The sequence below is a fragment of the Chrysochloris asiatica genome, unplaced genomic scaffold (assembly GCF_000296735.1).
Source record: "Chrysochloris asiatica unplaced genomic scaffold, ChrAsi1.0 scaffold00124, whole genome shotgun sequence".
Taxonomy (NCBI): Eukaryota; Metazoa; Chordata; class Mammalia; order Afrosoricida; family Chrysochloridae; genus Chrysochloris; species Chrysochloris asiatica.
Window position 1 is genome coordinate 6,338,144 of NW_006408642.1, and position 17,766 is coordinate 6,355,909.

At 42.1% G+C, this 17,766-nt stretch overlaps 1 protein-coding gene across 2 annotated transcripts in view; it reads left to right on the top strand.

The window, feature by feature from the left end:
- The first annotated feature begins 5,858 nt into the window (after positions 1 to 5,858).
- The window catches only part of CDC25A (cell division cycle 25A), an 18,372-nt gene continuing 6,464 nt past the window's right edge, over positions 5,859 to 17,766 (top strand). The window contains exons 1-10 of one of the 2 annotated variants that reach the window (XM_006868788.1): positions 5,859 to 6,381; positions 7,284 to 7,357; positions 8,970 to 9,012; positions 9,389 to 9,425; positions 9,991 to 10,092; positions 11,379 to 11,498; positions 13,458 to 13,592; positions 14,009 to 14,083; positions 14,665 to 14,835; positions 16,723 to 16,821. In XM_006868788.1, coding sequence (XP_006868850.1) covers positions 6,212 to 6,381; positions 7,284 to 7,357; positions 8,970 to 9,012; positions 9,389 to 9,425; positions 9,991 to 10,092; positions 11,379 to 11,498; positions 13,458 to 13,592; positions 14,009 to 14,083; positions 14,665 to 14,835; positions 16,723 to 16,821 — 1,026 coding nt within the window. In that variant the 5' untranslated portion in view covers positions 5,859 to 6,211. The remainder of the gene's footprint in view (positions 6,382 to 7,283; positions 7,358 to 8,969; positions 9,013 to 9,388; positions 9,426 to 9,990; positions 10,093 to 11,378; positions 11,499 to 13,457; positions 13,593 to 14,008; positions 14,084 to 14,664; positions 14,836 to 16,722; positions 16,822 to 17,766) is intronic. The other variant, XM_006868789.1, reaches the window with a different exon arrangement.

Genomic DNA, 17,766 nt, shown 5'->3' on the forward strand with positions numbered 1-17,766 from the left:
CTTTGAAATTTTCTGTTCAGCTCTTGTACCTCCTTATTTCTTCCATTTGCTTTAACATTTCTACACTGGAAAGCAAGTTTCAGTGTCTCTTTGTAGGAGTATGGATATTATAGTATCACAAAGAACATTGTACTACAAGATGGAACTTGAAATGTTCTTTTTAATGATGAATGTGACACCATTCCTCTTCAATTTGTCATTCCCGTCATGGTAAACTGTGTGGTTGCCAGATTAAAAATGACCAGTACCAGTCCATTTCAGCTCACTAATGCTTAGGATATCGATCTTCATGCATTTTATTTTATTTTTGACTACTTTCACTTTTCTAGATTCACACTTTGTACATTTCATGTTCCAATTATTAATGGCTGTTTACAACTGTTTCTCCTCATTTTGAGTTGTGCCCCATCAGTAAATAAAGGTCCTGAAAACTTAACTCCATTCATGTCATTACAGTCAACTCTGCTTTGAGGAGGCAGCTCTTCCCCAGACATATTTTGAGTTCCTTCCAACCTGAGGAGCTTATCATCTGGCACTATATCTGACATTAGTATGGTCCTCTTCATCATGTTTCAATATTCAATATTCTGGTGCTATTTGATGGTGTTCCACTCTATTCATAAGGTTTTCAGTGACTAAATATTTCCAAGTAGTCCATCTCTCCTTCTTTCTAGTCTATTTTAATCTGGAAGTCATCTGAAACCTGTCCACCATTGGTGACCCTGCTGGAATTTTAAAGTACTGGTAACGTAACTTCTAGAATCACAGAAACACATAAGCCTGCACAGTATGACAAACTGACAGATGAGTGGTGGTATCGACCTATTATGTCGCTGAAAACTGAGCCTTGATGGCAGTTCAGTTCCAGGTTGTAAGGGTGATTAAGGGTTGGTTCTATCACTTAAAGGTTCTATCAGTCTCTATCTAACCAGTTAGCCTAGTCATTTTTAATGATTTTTAGTTTTGTTCCACATTTTTCTTCCACTCTGTACAGGACCTTCTAACGTGATCTCTTTCAGAGCAATTGGCAGTGGTAGCTAGGCACCATCTAGTTTTTCTGATCTCAGAATCCTGGAGGCTGATGTTCATTTGCATGGTCCATTTAACTAATTGTTTTGATATGTCTTCTATTTTCTTTACTCTTCTTTCCTCTAGGCAGGTAGAAACTACAGTTATGCCTTAGATGACCACTCATAAGCTTTTAAGACTCCAGTGACTACTTACCAAAGTAGGATGTAGAGCATTGTCTTTGTGGGGTATGTTATGCCAATTGAACTTGGTGTCCCCAAGACTATGGTCCTGAGCCCCCAGTGACTCATTCCCTTAAGGTGTTTATATCTAAGTTTTCCCCTTGTATGCTCTACCACATTTATGTATGTATTTGCAATACCAGTATATAAACATGTAGAAATATCTTGTCAAACCTAATATATATTCTTGGGTATATTCCTGTTTTCCGCCCCACACTCCTTCAGCATTCCAATCTATCCACGCATCCGGTCTTTGTTTTTGTTAATTGCCTTCAAGTCAGTTCCAACTCATAACAACCCTGTATAAGGTTGATAAGGAGCAGCTGGTGAGTTTGAATGGCCAATCTTGTCATTAGCAGTCTAGTACTTATCCTACAACACCAGGACTCATAATTACTGCAGGATTTTATATATAACAGTATTTAATTCTGTTGTCTTTAACTATTTTTTTTTTAACTTTTTATTCTGAATTCAGTGAAGGTTTACAGAGATCATCAGTTTTACATTCAACAAATCATATACTTTACTTCATTACAATCCTCTCCAACTTAACCCTTGCAATTCCTCCCACTGTCTTCCCTTGCCGCCACTATTTTTGCAAACCTTTTATTTATATTGCTTTCGCCACCACTCAAGTTAATATGCATCTACCCTCTATTTGGAGTCTTGGTGTGGCACTGTAGGATACGCAATGGATTGCTAATCACAAAGTTGGGGTTCAAACCTATCATCCAGTCCTTAGAAATCCTATTAGGGCCACTGAGTTGCAACCGACTTTATGGCACTAAACAACATCCCTATAATTAATAATTTACCCTCCCAACCATCATGTTGTTTTCAAATCATAGCAACCCAGTATAGGGTTTCCAATGCTCTAAATCTTTGTAAAAGCAGAAAGCCTCATCTTTCTTTCCTCAGAGCAGCTGGTAGGTTTGAATCACCTACTTTGTGGTTGTTGTTGTTGTTGTTAAGTGCCTTCGAGTCGGTTCCAACCCATAGCGACCCTATATAGGGTTTCCAAGGAGTGGCTGGTGAGCTTGAACCACTGACCTTGTGGTTCAAACGAACTCTGCAGTCCAGCGCATAATCCACAGTCCAGTGCTTATCCTATAAAGCACTTCTGGTAACCATCATATGAGGGTGAGTTAAAAATTATCCATACTCTGATTGTAGAACATATTTTAATGACTTTTAGAAAAGACAAATAATTTTTTTCTCTTTTTAGAAAAGACAAATACACAATTTTTTGACATAATCCTCTTGCTCTTCAATACACTTTGTCCATCTGTCAACAAGCTTTTGTATTCCCTTATTTTAAAATGTTTTAGGCTGAGCTGAGAGTCACGAATGCTATGATGTCTTCACTTCTTCATCAGAGGGGAATTTTTGATCTGGAAGGGCTGCTTTAGGATATATAGCAAGTAATAGGATTGCTGGATAATATGGTATTTCTATTTCCAATATTTTAAGGAAGTGCCATACTATTTTCCACAGTGGCTGTACCATTTTACAGTCCCACCAGCAGTATATGTAGATTTTAAATCTCTCCACACTTCCCTCAGCATTTGTTGTTTTTTGAACTTTGCTATTAATGTTGGAGTGACATAAGTCTCATTGCTGTTTTGATTTGCTCTCTCTGGTGCTATAAGATAAGCACTGGACAGCTAACTGAAAGGTCAATGGTTCAAATCCACCAGCTGCTCCTCAGAAACTCTATATAGGACTGCTGTAAGTTGGAACCAACTCGATGGCACTTAACAACAACAACAACAGCTAATGAAAGGAACACCAGTGGCATTGTACATTAAGCATTGGGCTGCTAACTGCAAGGTTGACAGTTCACACCTACCCGCTGCTCCTCAGGAGAAAGATGAGGTTGTCTACCGCTGTAAAGATTTAAAGTCTTGGAAGCCCTAAGCAGCAATTCTATTCTGTCCTATATGATCTCTATGAATCCAAATCAACTAGAAGGCGATGGGTTCAAGTTTTAGCAGCTAATGATCACAGTATGTTTGTTCACTGCCTGAGTGTCTTCTTTGGGAATGTCTGTTCATGGCCTCTGCATTTAACAATTAGATTATTTGCTTTTTTTGTTGTTGAGATGCTAAAAGTTTTCCGTAAATTTTAGAGATTAGTCCCTTGTCTGATATGTTGCTAAAAAAAAATTTCCCCGGTCTATGGATTCTCTTTTTACTGTTTTCATAAAATCTTTTGATGCACTTAAGTGTCTAATTTTTAGGGGGTCCCAGTCATCTAATTTGTCTTCTGCTGTTTGTGTGTTTTCAGTTATATTTGATGGTATATTTATACCATGTATCAGAGCTTCCGTTTGTTCCTGTTTCTTCACTGATGGTCTTTTAGTTCTAGATTTTATATTTAGGTCTTTGGTCTATGTTGAGTTTATTTTTGTGTATGGTGTGAGATATGAATCCTGTTTCTTTCTTCTGCAAATGAATATCCACCTTTGCCAGCACCATTTGCTAAAAAGAAACTATCTCTTCCCTCTTAAATGCACTTTGGCCTGTTGTTAAAGATGGGCTGTCCACAGGTGGGTGGATTTACTTCTGGGTTCTCAATTCTGTTCCAATGGTCTGTGTGTATCTATCAGGCTAGTTTTTTTTTTGTTTTGTTTTTTTCTGTTGTCTTAAATTATTTTTTTCCCATGGCACAAAACGTATCGTTTCTTTTTAAGAGGAGCATAGTGGATTACCTGCTGGTCTGCTAACCTCAAGGTCAGAAGTTTTACTCTACCAGCAACTCCGAGGAAGAAAAATGAGGCTTTCTGCTTCCATAAAGATTTCAGCCTCGTCCTTGGAAACCCTATACAGGGTCACTATGGGTCAGAATCGACTTGACTGCACTTGACAACAATAACAATGAAATACAAGGTAGCAGTACGTGGTAACCCACAGATGGCACACAACCATTAACAACAACAACAACAACGAGACTAAGACAAGCGTATTAGTGAGAGAACATGTTTGTAGCACTCCAGAGATAGTAGAGACTTCGTTAAACACTTTTTGTTTGGAATAAAACCACGCACGTATGAATGGAAACCTAGTAGCAATACTCCTTAACATATACTAGCATAAGTCCAGTCATGTGGACTGGACGGCATTTAATAACCACAACAGTGTTGTTTGGAGTCCTCGTGTGGCACTGGATGACAAGCACTGGATAACTAGCAACAAGTTAGAGGTAAAAACCTACCAGCCACTCCTTGGAAACCCTATACAGGGTCGGTAACAGTTGATTCTGACTCATACCAACCCCGTATTGGGTTTCCAAGCCTTTAAATCTTTACGGAAGCAGGAAGTTTCATCATTCTCCCACAGAGTGGCTGGTAGGCTTGAACCATGGGCCTTCTAGTTCGAAGTCTAGTGTTTATGTTGTTGTTAAGTGCTGTCGAGTCAGTTCTACCTCACAGCAACGCTGTCTTGCAAGAAGCAGCTGTTGGGTTTGAACTGCCGACCTTGTGGTTTGCAGTCCAGTGCTGATCCCACAGCGGTACACCAGGAGTCCTGTAGAAAGAGGGAAAATCATTTTAATAATTGTTGTTGTTGCTGTGTGTCGTGGAGTCGGTTCCGACTCATAGCGACCCTGTACAGGGTTTCCGAGGCTGTAAATCTTTACGGGAGCAGAAAACCTCATCTTTCTTCCGCGGAACAGGCTTTATTTAATACAACGTAAAAATATTCTCATTTCTACATGTAATCAGTATTTTGGACTGCACTGCAGAGTTGAAGCCCTTCTGGCCAGCGGATCATGGTCAGCACAGGCTTCATTGTCTGACCAGCCTCTGGCTGGTCAGACTCATAGCGACCCTCAGAAACTCATAGGGTTTCTGAGGAGTGACTGCGGTTCAAACCTACCTTGAGGTCCCGCTTTGGTGTTCTGGATTCTGGCCTGGATGATCTGGAGTCGAAGGGCAGTGGGCTGACTGCACAAGATCAAATCCAGGGATCCTGGCCTTGGTGGGGCGACAAGGGGGAAGTTATTCAATTGCTGTAAGTGTGGGTCGAACGGCAGGAAGAGACCTATGGTGCTGCACGGTTAGAGGCAAGGCTGCCACCCGCAAACTAAGTCGGGTCCTCTAGCCTCCACCCTACCTCAAGCCTGGGGCGCCATACCTTGCCGGCCACTGCTCACCTGGGGTAGGAGGTGAGGAGAAGGCCGCGCCGGGTGGGAACTACGCTTCCCAGAATACAACGGGTCAAAAGGGCCTTTTGGCCTCAGCCAGGGCCTCGCAGGGCATGGTGGGAATTTTCATTGACCTCTGAGCCTCTTTCGGTTCGACCCACCTCCATCTCCTCTGGGGCCTGCCCCCTTCAAGAGCTGGTGACACAGTACAGCCCCGCGAGCGGCTTCCTTCTTCCGCACTCATTGGTCCAGCTTGGCTGCCATTCGGGCGAATGGGTAGCTTACGGATTGGTGGGTTCCATTTGGCGCCAACTAGGAAAAAGGGGCGGAGCACCGGAGACTCTTAGTGAGCAGCTAGTACCGCCAAAGGCCATCTCAGCTGCAGCAGTCTTGGAGGGGAGTGGAGGTTTGGTTGGAGCTCTGAGACCCCAGATTGGGCATGGGTGACAGAAAGACTAAGAGTCTGTGAGCTCGGGCCGTTGCCTCGCGGCTCTCGCCCGCCCTTCTTTTTCGACCTCCAGTGTTTGTTTGGATTTAATCTTCAGGTTGCCGGCTCCCGCCCGCCCGTCGGCCTCGCGGGGAAAGGGTCGGGGCACCGGTGCGTGTGACTGGCGCCTGCCCGTCCCGGACTCCTGCCCGTCCGCGCCACTTACCCGCGGCGGCTGCGTCCTTAAACCGCGGGATTGTGTTTGTGTTTGACCCGCGGACGCCGGCAGCTGAGCGCGCGGCCGAGGCCGGTGTCGGCGGGGCGGGGCGGAGCAGGCGCGGCGGAGGCGGAGAAAGAGGGAGCGGGAGCCCTGGGGAGGCCGGGCGCCGCCATGGAACTGGGCCCGGAGCCCCCCCACCGCCGGCGCTTGCTCTTCGCCTGCAGCCCCCCTCCCGCACCACCCGCCGTCGTAAAGGCTCTGTTCGGCGCGCCAGCTGCCGGGGGGCTGTCGCCTGTCACCAACCTGACGGTCACCATGGACCAGCTGCAGGGACTGGGCAGGTAAGGGGGTCAGCGTCGGGGGACCAGGCCGTCAGCCTTCCTGGCGGCCCTTCTCGGAATCGGATCCGGAGAGAGGCGCGACTTGCCCTCCTGGGTCAGCCGCTCCAGGGTGGTAGCTCGGGACCCTGTGCCCGCCATGTGCATCCTCCGCTCTAGCGGAATGTTGAATGTTGGGCGGGAGAGGCCGTTCGGACCCTCCAATAAAAGACCCGGCTTCCCACTTTCGCTATTCCTTTCGGATTGCCTTGTACCCTCTTGTCGTTTTCCTATCCAAAGGAGCACTTTGGAATCTGTGCCCAACTGGGGAAAGTAGGCCCTCCTTATCACTTACTTCCACCCTTGACTGAACTGTGACCTGAGTCTCCTGTGAGCTTTGTTCCTTCCCAACAAAGTGACTTGCCATTTTCTCTCCTGGCTTTTGTACAGAATCTTCCCATTCTACACATTCCTGATGTCCACCCCATTGCTTTCCCAAAGCCAGGACTTTCTACCCAACTTTCCATACTGGAAAGCTCCAGAGAATTTTTTCTCTTACAGTAAAAAAAATGCATCCTACAGTGTCTGGCGAAGCTGCTTTCGCTCCAATCTTGGGCATTTTTTTCTCACTAAGCACGTTTTCTTCCTTTCCAAACCTCTGAAATGCAGGAGCACATCTTCCCACTTCAGGAAATATTTGAAAATTCCTCATAATCATTTTCTACAATATGGCCTAGGACTGTGTCCACCTACTCTTTTATTCTTTTATCCTCAAGTGCAAACTGGATATTCAAGGTGGAAAAGGGGGAAGTTCGGTGTGGCCTAGAAATAATGGTTCACAGTGGTCTGGCCACTTCTTAAATGTATGGCCTGTCTCCTGTAGGTTAACCTTTCAATTAAGTTCTAGCAATTTCTCTTGATTGTAGTGAGTATGAGCCATCATTGGAGGTGAAGAACAGCAGTCTGCAGAGAATGGGTTCCTCTGAGTCAACTGATTCAGGTATACCCTGTCTTCAATATGCATTGTGTGTCTGCTGTGTGCGGGGGCAACACTGGGAATTGACGGATCCATTCCTGTTTTCTTTGGGACTTAGTTGCATTAGCGGTTGAGACAAGATATGGTAATACACAGAATCTGATCACAAACAACCTTAGGGAACAATACAAAGAAGCCCTATGGTTACCAGCCAACAGCCAAGCACTTAACCACCCTGCCACCAGGGCACTTAAGAAAGATAAGTTGTAGAGTAAAATTCACCATAGCACTGTAAGTGTCGTTCAGAAAGTCATTCGTTAAAATATGTGGTCCGTTTGTTGGAAGTATAGTGAAATTATTTGTGTAAGCTTACTATAGAAAAGTGCCACTGAGTTTCATCCAAATTCATAATTTTGTATGATTGGAGGATTTATCTCTACCCAGATTATGAGCAGTAGGGGCACAGATGCTTTCGGTTAAGGAACTGCAAAACAAAAGGCTTTTCTTGAAATATAGGCTGTTTCTTGAAACTGCAACTAGGATTCTCATTTGTAGCAGCAGCGTGAGAGACCCTTAGTGAGAAGGGCCCCTTGACTTGGTGGCATTTTGTTACAGCAGCAAATACATGCCTTACATATCATATGACTAATAATTGCATTTTCCAAATTGCACATTTATCCACATGAGTTGACAAGGTAGAATATTTGAAATTGAAACCATCCCAGAAACACCTGGAATCTTATTCTTTCTATGCTTGGAACTCACAGTTTGAAAATTACTTGGGTCCCTTCTGAATAACCAAGCAGTCATGTGCCAAAAAAAATCAGTTTAAGTCACCTTTTCCTCAAATTCTGTTTCCAATGATTGTAATTGGAGTTCCTAGGTAGTGCAGGTGAGGCCTGGCAATGTATTTCTGAAAAATCAGCCATTGAAAACCCTATGGAAATGATGGTATCACCAAGAGTAAGAATTGATTCCACAGCAACTAGTTTGGTTTTTGTTTATTTGATAGTACACCTCTCCTCACATACTGACATGGTTAGATTCCAAAGACCAGGTTATACAAAAATTGGAATTAATATAAAAATGAAGGATAACTACATCAGCTCACAAAATGTAGGATGACTACATCATCATATAAGGAGCTCTGATAGTGTAGTGGTTACAAGTTGGGTTGCTAACCTCAAGGTCAGCAGTTCAAAACTACCAGCTGTGGGAGAAAGATGAGGCTTTCCGCTCCAGGAAAAATTTACAGCTTCGGAAAACCTGTGCCAGGGTCACTATGAATCAGAACCCACTCCATGGCACACCACTACAACATATGTAATTGCCAAACCAGTAAGAATCATGGCCTAGCCAAGTTGACACATAACCTTAACCATCATAGTAGCATTACTCACACCTCAGTGCTCATTAGTGTCAGACATGCATCATTAATGTCCAAAAGAGTTGAATAGTAGATGTTTACTATTCTCATAAATGCAAATGTCAGATACCAAGGTAGTTGATATATGAAAAGTATGAAACTTGTGTGTACAAATAGAGACTTGACTTCAATTTTGACCAAGGTCTAAGCTATGAATCTTTATTTTTATTTATAAGGTTCTTTTTTTTTTTTTTTTTTTTTTTGACACAGGCTTTTGTCTGGATTCTCCTGGGCCCTTGGACAGTAAAGAAAAGTATGTATTCATTTCTTAAGTGTTTGTGCTTAGAGAAGGGTTTTCTTAAAATTTTAATGACATCCTTGACACTCTGATCTGGGAATCAGAATCGATTCTACAACTGGTAGGCAGATTCCTTGATCTGCCACTACTGGTATCTTCTGAGAATGAGTTTATTTCAGCAGCTTTCAGAAACTTCCCTCCTTTATTTTAGCTATAATTAAACCCCTGTTCCATCCTATAAGGCCATAGCCTTAAGAATACTTGTGAATTTTAAGAGAAGACCATGGTGGGATTTTTTTCACATAAATTGTCAATGTTGGATGTGCTACTTTGGGAATTTGGTCATCTTGATTTGCTGTACTCTCATTATTTACCTCTAATCTCACTGCAGCCTTGAAAATTCCATGAGGAGAATAAATTCCCTACCTGTAAGTTAGCGTTCTTGTTTATTCTGTTAATACCTATCTGCCTTTCCCCACCTCCTAGCTACTAGTGTAAATTTGTTAAAGATTCCTTTTCTATAAGCACAAGACTATGGAAAAGTACTGAAGACCCTTTTCTTAAAGAAACTTCCATACTGATGGCCTCTTGAGGGTTTTTTCCTCCTTCATCTCTACCAAAGTATTATTGAACCAGGAAGAGTTCTTTTTATGCAAATGATATTATTTTGGAGTTGATTTGACCCTTGCTGAGAAGGCTGTTGTTGTAAGGTACCATTGAGTAGGTACCAACTCATAGCAACCCTTTGCACAGCAGAGCGAAACACTGCACGATCCTGGGCCAACCTCACTACTGTAGAACTTGTCATATTAGATGTAAAAGCCATATAACCTGTGTTAAAGCAATATTGCTCCCTAACTGCATTTACTGAATACTTGTTACTACAGTATAAGAGAAGCTAGCCCTTCTCGCTCTTTTCTTTCTTTCTTTCTTTTTCCCTTTAGAACGGAATTTGTGTTTACATACCCCCATTTCCTCTTTCCATTTTAATAGCTGAAGCTCCTGGGATGTAGCCCAGCTCTGAAGAGGAGCCATTCCGATTCTCTTGACCATGACATCTTTCAGATGATCGACCAGGATGAGAACAAGGAAAATGTGAGTTTGACCCAAGAAGTAAAACCAAATCCACTGTCTTAACTACAATTGACCTTTGTTGGTGTTCAAACCCACCAGTCACGTTCTTGGTGATGCTATACAAGGTTGCTGTATAGCACTTAGCAACACCAAGTGTTGGCCATAGTTAAGCATGATCTTTGGGATCAGAGAAACTTAGATTTCAATTCTACTGCTTACTAGTTGTATGGCCTTGAACATATTACTTCTATTTTTAGTTTTCATTTTCCTCAGTTGTGGAAAATGTGAGGCTGTTGCTAGAATTATGAGATAATGTGTATAAAGCATGTATAAAATGATGTCTGGCCTAGAAGTTACTAAGGAATAATTATGTCCCTAAGTAATCTGTCTGAGAGGGTCTGCCCAGGCTTTCCTTTCCTCTTTGTTCTGACTCTGGGATAAGTTTTGAGCCTCAGGAAAAGGTTTCTTGACAGTGTTTGAAAGAACTGAGTCAGAAGGCTTCAGAAAATCTAAAGGTAATGCAAATGGTGGCATAGAAGATGACATTATATGATTTTTTAAAATTTGAACACTCTGGCTTAAGTTTCTCATATCTGGTAGAGTCCCTTGTATAGGACAGGATCCAAAAGGGTTGAATGAATTAGCACAGCTTTTCTGGCCTTCTTTCTATTTCTACTTTCTATTCTGTATCTTTCACCCGCTTTTTTCTTTATTCCCTGCTGAACTACTATAGTTTATAATCATGAGTCCTGGTGTGACATTGTAGGATAAGCACCCAGGTCAAGATAACATAACCCTCACCCCAGAGGGAGCCTTCCAGTCTGTAACTATCTCCCATAGAGTTTTGTCACCCTGGATTAGTTTTGCCTGTTTTTAAAAAGTTGTTTGTAATATGTAATACAATCATTATAAGTGGGAACAGCATTGTCTCCTGTTTATATGAAGAGGTAGAAAATAAAAGGCCCTCTAGTACATAGCATTTATCCCACGTAGTGGTTTTCTGAGATTTTTTTTTTTTTTTCTCATAGAGTTGGTGGATATTTATATGTTTGTTAGGAAATTAAGTATTTGTGGTGATGCAGATTGGGGCAGGGGGTGGTATGCTGCATCAGAAGTTAGCCACTAACAGGATACACATCTCCAGTGTTAGAGATTAGAACAGAAACAGATACACTCTCCATTCCGAGCCTGATATAAAGGTAGTAACTAATGTCCACTCCTTTGCCTGTCTCACACAAGCTATTACTGTGGCCCTAGAGCTGATTTTCATGCTCAGTAACAGATGTTTTGACTATACTGTCTTGCAGGAAGTCTTTGAGTTTAAGAAGCCAATAAGGCCTGCATCTCGTGGCTGCCTCCACTCTCATGGACTTGAGGAGGGTAAAGATCCCTTCACTCAGAGGCAGAACTCAGCCCCAGCTTGGATGGTATGTGTTTGGTTTTTCACAGGTTCTCAGAGGAAAGAGCGTGAAAGCTCCCTCTTTCCTCTGGAACTGAAGATACTGCAATAGCTCTTGCTGTCTTTACCTTAGCTATCTTTTAAAACAAGGATATGAAACATTGTTTTGGGGCAATAGATAGGTTGAAACTGAGTGAGCAATGGTGTGTTTGAAACATGGTACTTAAACAAGGAAATTTTTATCTTGTCAATTCTGGGAAAATAATCAGCAGGCATCCTGGGTCAGTCAAAGAATATAACAACAATGCTGGGGTTGTCTTCTTTTACTTAAAACTTGGTTTTCTCCAAAGGTGGCTTATTAAGAACTGTCATGAGTTCTAATGAACCCACTGTTTATGGAGCTACTTGTATTTATGGTCACTTGTCCCTGGTCTATTTGTCAGACAGTTCAAGATTGCCATTATTTCCATTTTTTAATGTTAGTTAAGAAGCTCTGGTAGTGTAGTGGTGAACAGTGGGGCTGCTAACCTCAAGGCCAGCAATTCAAAACTACCAGTTGTTCCACGGGAGAAAGATGAGGATTTCTGCTCCCATAAAGATTCACAGCCTTGGAAGCCCTGTACAGTGTCATTGAGTCGGGACCGACTCCACACAACCACCACCACCAGTTAGTCCTGGTGTAGCACTTCAGGATAATGCACTGGACCATAAGATCAGTTTGAACCACACTGTAAGCAGTTCAAACCCACCAATCGCTCCTTGGGAACCCTATACGAGTTGCCATAGGTCGGGACTGACTCAATGGCACTTAACAACAACAAACTGTTAGTCTGAACTGAATCAACCTGAAGCATCCATAGATTGGGTTTCCTGTGATCACTGGGCCACAAACTGAAAGAAGATCATTGCCAGTCTCACTACTTTAGCTGCCATCTAAATTAGGGAGTATTTCTTTGTTAGTCTCATTTTTAGTCTCTAAGCTACCATCTATTTCCTCATAGTAACTTCTTGGTGTAGGAATCATGGAGAAAGAATTATTCCTATCCAAAGACAGCTGTATTTGTCTGGCATTTTCTATACTACATTTGCACTTAGGGATCTCAGAATCTACTTCACAAAAATGGGTCTATAACATGCATCTCTGGTAGCCTAGTGGTTACAAATTGGGCTGTGAACATCAAGGTCAGCAGTTTGAAACTACCATCTGTTCTGCAGGAGAAAGATGAGGCTTTCTGCTCCCGTAAAGATTCACAGCCTTGGAAACCCTGTACAGGTCACTATGAGTCGGAACCAACTCCATGGCACATAACACCAACAACAACAGGCCATTTTCTGGTCTCCGTAGAGACTTGCATCTTATCCTTCTTCATTTCAGCACATTAGATTTTCGTAGTGTTAAAAAACTCTTGTATTAATCAGTGCTCACCAACTATGGCCTCCTGATAAAACAAACCTTGTTCTTCACAAGAACCTATCCCCAGATCCAGCTATAAGGTGAATTGCTCCTGAGGAGTTTTTTTGTGAAGGCTTCTCAACCTGACTGTGTGGGTATTGCATTATAGTCTCTGGGTACATTTGTTTTTTTAATATTTTATTGTGAATTATGTGATAGTATACATAAGAGAACACTAGCTTTACATTCATTCTGTCATATATCATTTCATTGCCATGGTTACAATCCCCTTCATGCATCATCAACCAACCAAAGGGTCCAGGTACATTTTTCTTTGTTTATTATTAAGTGCCTTCAGGTCAATTCCTACACAGAAACCCTGTATACTAGATTTCTGAGGAGTGATTGGTGATTTTGAGCCACCAACCTTGCAGTTAGCAGTCCAGTGCTTATCCTATAGTACCATACTTTTATTTCTTACAGCAAATATAATATGTATGTTTTCCTCATAAAAATTAGTGAAATAATACAAATAGGAAATGAAAATTGGCCAGAGTTCTCATTTGTTAACAAGCCATGAATTGTGTCTTACAGCTTTCCTCAAATGAAAGAGAGAACAGCGAGCCAGGGAGCTACAGCCCTGTTTTTATGCCCCAGTCACCTGTGACTGCTACTCTGTCTGATGAGGATGATGGCTTTATGGACATTCTTGATGGAGACAATCTTAAGGTTGTATGTGTGTGTTATCCATTCCACCCTTTGAGAAGTCAAATCTCCACGGCTTGTTGACTGAAACTTGATACTTTTGTTCAGTTGGTGAGGATTTATTGAGACTCTGCTTCTAGCCTGATTAAGTCCTATGGGAGATTCAAAAGAAGACAATACCCTGAAGGAATTGATAAGTCTGTTTTGTGCACGAGACATGAAACAAGAATAGTGTGGCACGGTGTCCAGCTGTAGCTGCCGAGTAGGATGAAATTGAGACTGGGGGTGCCTCCTCATATACCTGTGTTCCAAGTTTCAGAACTATTAAATGTGATTCTCTTTGGACCTTATAGTCTTGAGAGAAGAAGGGGAGGGACATTAGATGGTATCCAATGTTAGTCTTCACTGGATGTTTTTTAAACCTGTTTTCCTTTCTTTAGAATGATGAAGAGACCTCGTCGTGCATGGCAAGTCTCTGGACGGCTCCCCTTGTCATGAAAAGAACTGCAAACTTTGTGAGTTGTTCCTATGTGTCTTGAGTAACTGGACTCTGGGTCAGAGTAGACCTAAATTATCCTCTAAACTAGCTAGTCCTTCTGCTCATACCGCCAAAGGAATCAGACCTTATTTCATAGGAGATTTTTTGGGTCTATGGGCATTCTCATTTGACTGGTCTTTAGTGTTCTCGGGTGTAATGCATCATGGTGGTTGCAGTTTAATGTTTGCCCTTCATGGTATGTGAGGACATCTTGGTAATTTATATGCATACAGTTCTTGTTTTTATTATTTCATATCAGCCATATTAGTTGATGTCCTTTCTGGCTGACCTATAACTCTGACCTCTCTAAACATACCTTACGATGACTCCCCTAGTTTAGAATGTGTCTTATAACATCCCAGGAGGTACTGCGGGTTAATGCACTGGACTGCAGGGAGGATTTGAACCACAATATCAGTGGTTTAAGTTCACAAGCCACTCCTCGGAAACCCCATACAGGGTCACTGAGTCGGAACTGACTCAATGGCACTTACCAACAACAACCATTGAAGTGGGCATGTTTTAGTGAAGATTTCATGTATCTTTGTTTTTCCCAAGGACAATCGATGCAGACTGTTTGACTCCCCTTCCATGTGTAACTCCACCCGTTCAGTGTTGAAGAGACCAGAAAGATCTCAAGATGAGTCTCCATTTGGAAATACAAAGCGGAGGAAAAGCATGACAGGGCCCAGTCTGGAAGAGGCAGCTATTCCAGAGAAGCCTCAGGAGGTTAGTTGTGCAGATTTCTTTTTCTCTGTAGGGAAAGTTTTTTTCATTTGTTTCAAACATGTCCATAATTGTCTGTCAAAGCATTTTATTATTTAAAGTCCTTGTTGGATAATTCTAATATCTGTGTCTTCGCATTACTGATATGTATTAATTAACTCCCTGTGCAAGTTCCCATTCAAAATTTCTAAATTTCCTTGGATCTTGATGAGTTTTTTTAGGTGCTAAACCCACGCGGTTGATGGTACAACCCACAAGTTGCTGTCAGAAACCCTATACAGGGCTGTTGTGAGTCAGAACCAATTGCATAGCATGTGACAGTATGAGGGGAAGAATGCAATTAGAAGATCTGGATTTCTGTACCTCTGTTTTAACAGGTCTGGTCTGATCTTTGTTGGGAGGTTGGAAAAGCCACCACTTTATTACTGCCATGTGGGGATGGAAGCCCAAGTTCTCCAACATTACCTCCATGGACACCTGGGGTGGTGGGAAGCCTCATGGCTGTGTAGGGTGGGAGGATTCAGGGTCCTCAATACCACTAGCCCTTCTCTGACACCACCCAGTGGAGTAAGTAGGGTTTGGGATGTTAAGTGCCACCAGGTAGGTTCTGAATCATAGCAACAATGTATAGGGTTTCCAAGGAGCAGCTGGTGGATTTGAAGAATGTGCAAGCTTCCCCTCTCAGCCCTTGCCTACATTTGTTGAGTAGGGCTGTAGTCTTTTCCCCCTGATGTTTGGTTGGAGTAGGGCTATTATTGCCGGAAGGTTTTTCTGTATTAGTAGGATGACCTTTTCCTTGTCCTTGGGCTAAAGAGAGTAAGCCTTTGTTGTAGCACGTTGGGGTCGTGGTTGGAAATATACGTAACAAAACACATCATCTCAACAATTCTGTTCATAATTCATTGACACTGATTACATTCTTTGAATTGTATTCCATTTCCTTTTCCAAATTATTAACATAAACTCATTGACCCCTAAGCAAAAACTCCCCCACCCTCCCACCCTGGGTGTTGTTAGGTGCTGTAGTATGTCCAAAGTATGAGAAATGAAGTCTTGTCATCCTGGCTTCTAGAGAGCATTCTGGATGTGATTCCAACACATATTTGTGTGTTGTTCTCACAGTACATCATATTTACACCATATCTCACATGTCTCATAAAGAATAAGATCTTCCTTAGTATCCAGCTTTCACATTTCTTTGATGCTACTAAAAATACAATAGCTTGGGTCAGGTACATCTTAGTCCTCAAACTGACATCTTTGCTCTTGAAGCAAATATATAGAAAACAAAAAATTACCCTGGTAACAACTAAAAGTATATTTGCTTTAAGAGAAAAGATGTCAGTTTGAGGTCTAAGGTGCGTCTGACCCCAAGCCATGTTATTTTCAGGCACTTCTTATGTTCTGTACTGTAAGAATACTTGGTATCCCTAGAGCTTTTCAGTGCATAGAACTAAGAAATGGTCGCTTTATTGTTGTTTTAATATGTTATTGTTAAGTGCCATCGAGTTGGAGCCGACCCATAGCGACCCTGCACAGAGTTTCTGAGGCTGTAAAGCAGAAAGCATCATCTTTTTCCCATAGACCGGCTGGTAGTTTTGAATTGTTGACCTTGAGATTAGCAGCCCAATTCGTAACCACTACACTACCAGAGCTCCTTTGTTTTAATATAGCTTTGATTTTAAATTGATTCCACCTTAAAAAAAAAGAAAAGAAGACTTAGTTTCAGAGCAATTCCATTTGACACTAAAATAGTAGACCTAGTCAATAATTCATTCTCATATTTACTCAAGGTTGAATGAAATTAACATTCCATACTCCTTGTGACGTGTTCCAGGTGAATGTTTTTCAGACATCCTGTTCAGAATTTCATGTTTGATTTTGTTACAGATTCTACATCAGTCTTTGTCCTTGGCATCTTCCCCAAAAGGGACCATTGAGAACATATTGGACAGTGACCCACGGGACCTTATAGGAGACTTCTCTAAGGTAACTGTGAACAGATGCAACCAGGTCCACACTGACTGAGTGAGGCAGGGAGTGGTGATACCTAGAACCCCACTCAGCCTTTCTCCCACCTGAAGTGTTCTCCCATGTGCCTTTAAAAGGACATAGTTTGAAATTTTTGAAGGTGGAGAAACTTGGCGGGTTACCATGTTGGTCTCACTGGTACTTATCAGGTTTAAGGTAGAAAGCTGCTCACCAGCCATCTTGACTCCAACACAAACTTCAAGCTTTCTGGGAAATGGGGTTTTGTTATTTTTTTTAATGTTTTATTGTGAATTATGTGATAGTTTCAATGGGAGAACATTAGTTTTACATTCATCCTATCATATATAATTTCATTGCCATGGTTACAATCCCCTCCATGCATCATCAACCAATCAAAGGGTATACCCTGCAAGACTGCCCCCTAGTCGTCAACACACAGACCCTATAACTTTCTGGATCTAAAAAGTCCCTGGCCACTCCATCTCTGGCATCACTGCTTCTCTGGGTAGGGTCCTGCACACCACTCTTCTCCCTTAATGGTCCCAGGAACCTCCGCTCTTAAACTGAAAAGTTAATCACTCCCTTCCTTGCTACAAATAGTCTACCTTTACATTTACAGCCCTCACAGACAGTCCTGATAGCAGTTATTCACTATTGTATCACAAGAGGTCTATCTGCATTTCCTTTTATCAGCCCTGCCTAGACAGATTGGGTACTACTCAGTGGAGATTCTACCTTCCTCCACGCCCTCTGCATCTAAATTCCTTCTTGAAAGTTTGTAAGCCAGTCACTTGCCTTTGAAGTCCCACCATTTTGGATAGCCAATGTCCAAGTTACCCATCCCTGTCTACTCTGTATGTATGGAGGGGGTGGGAATAATCCTCGCTGTAAAGATTTGTTCCCTCTTTTGAGCTACTGCATCCATAGGTGTAGGTCAAGTTC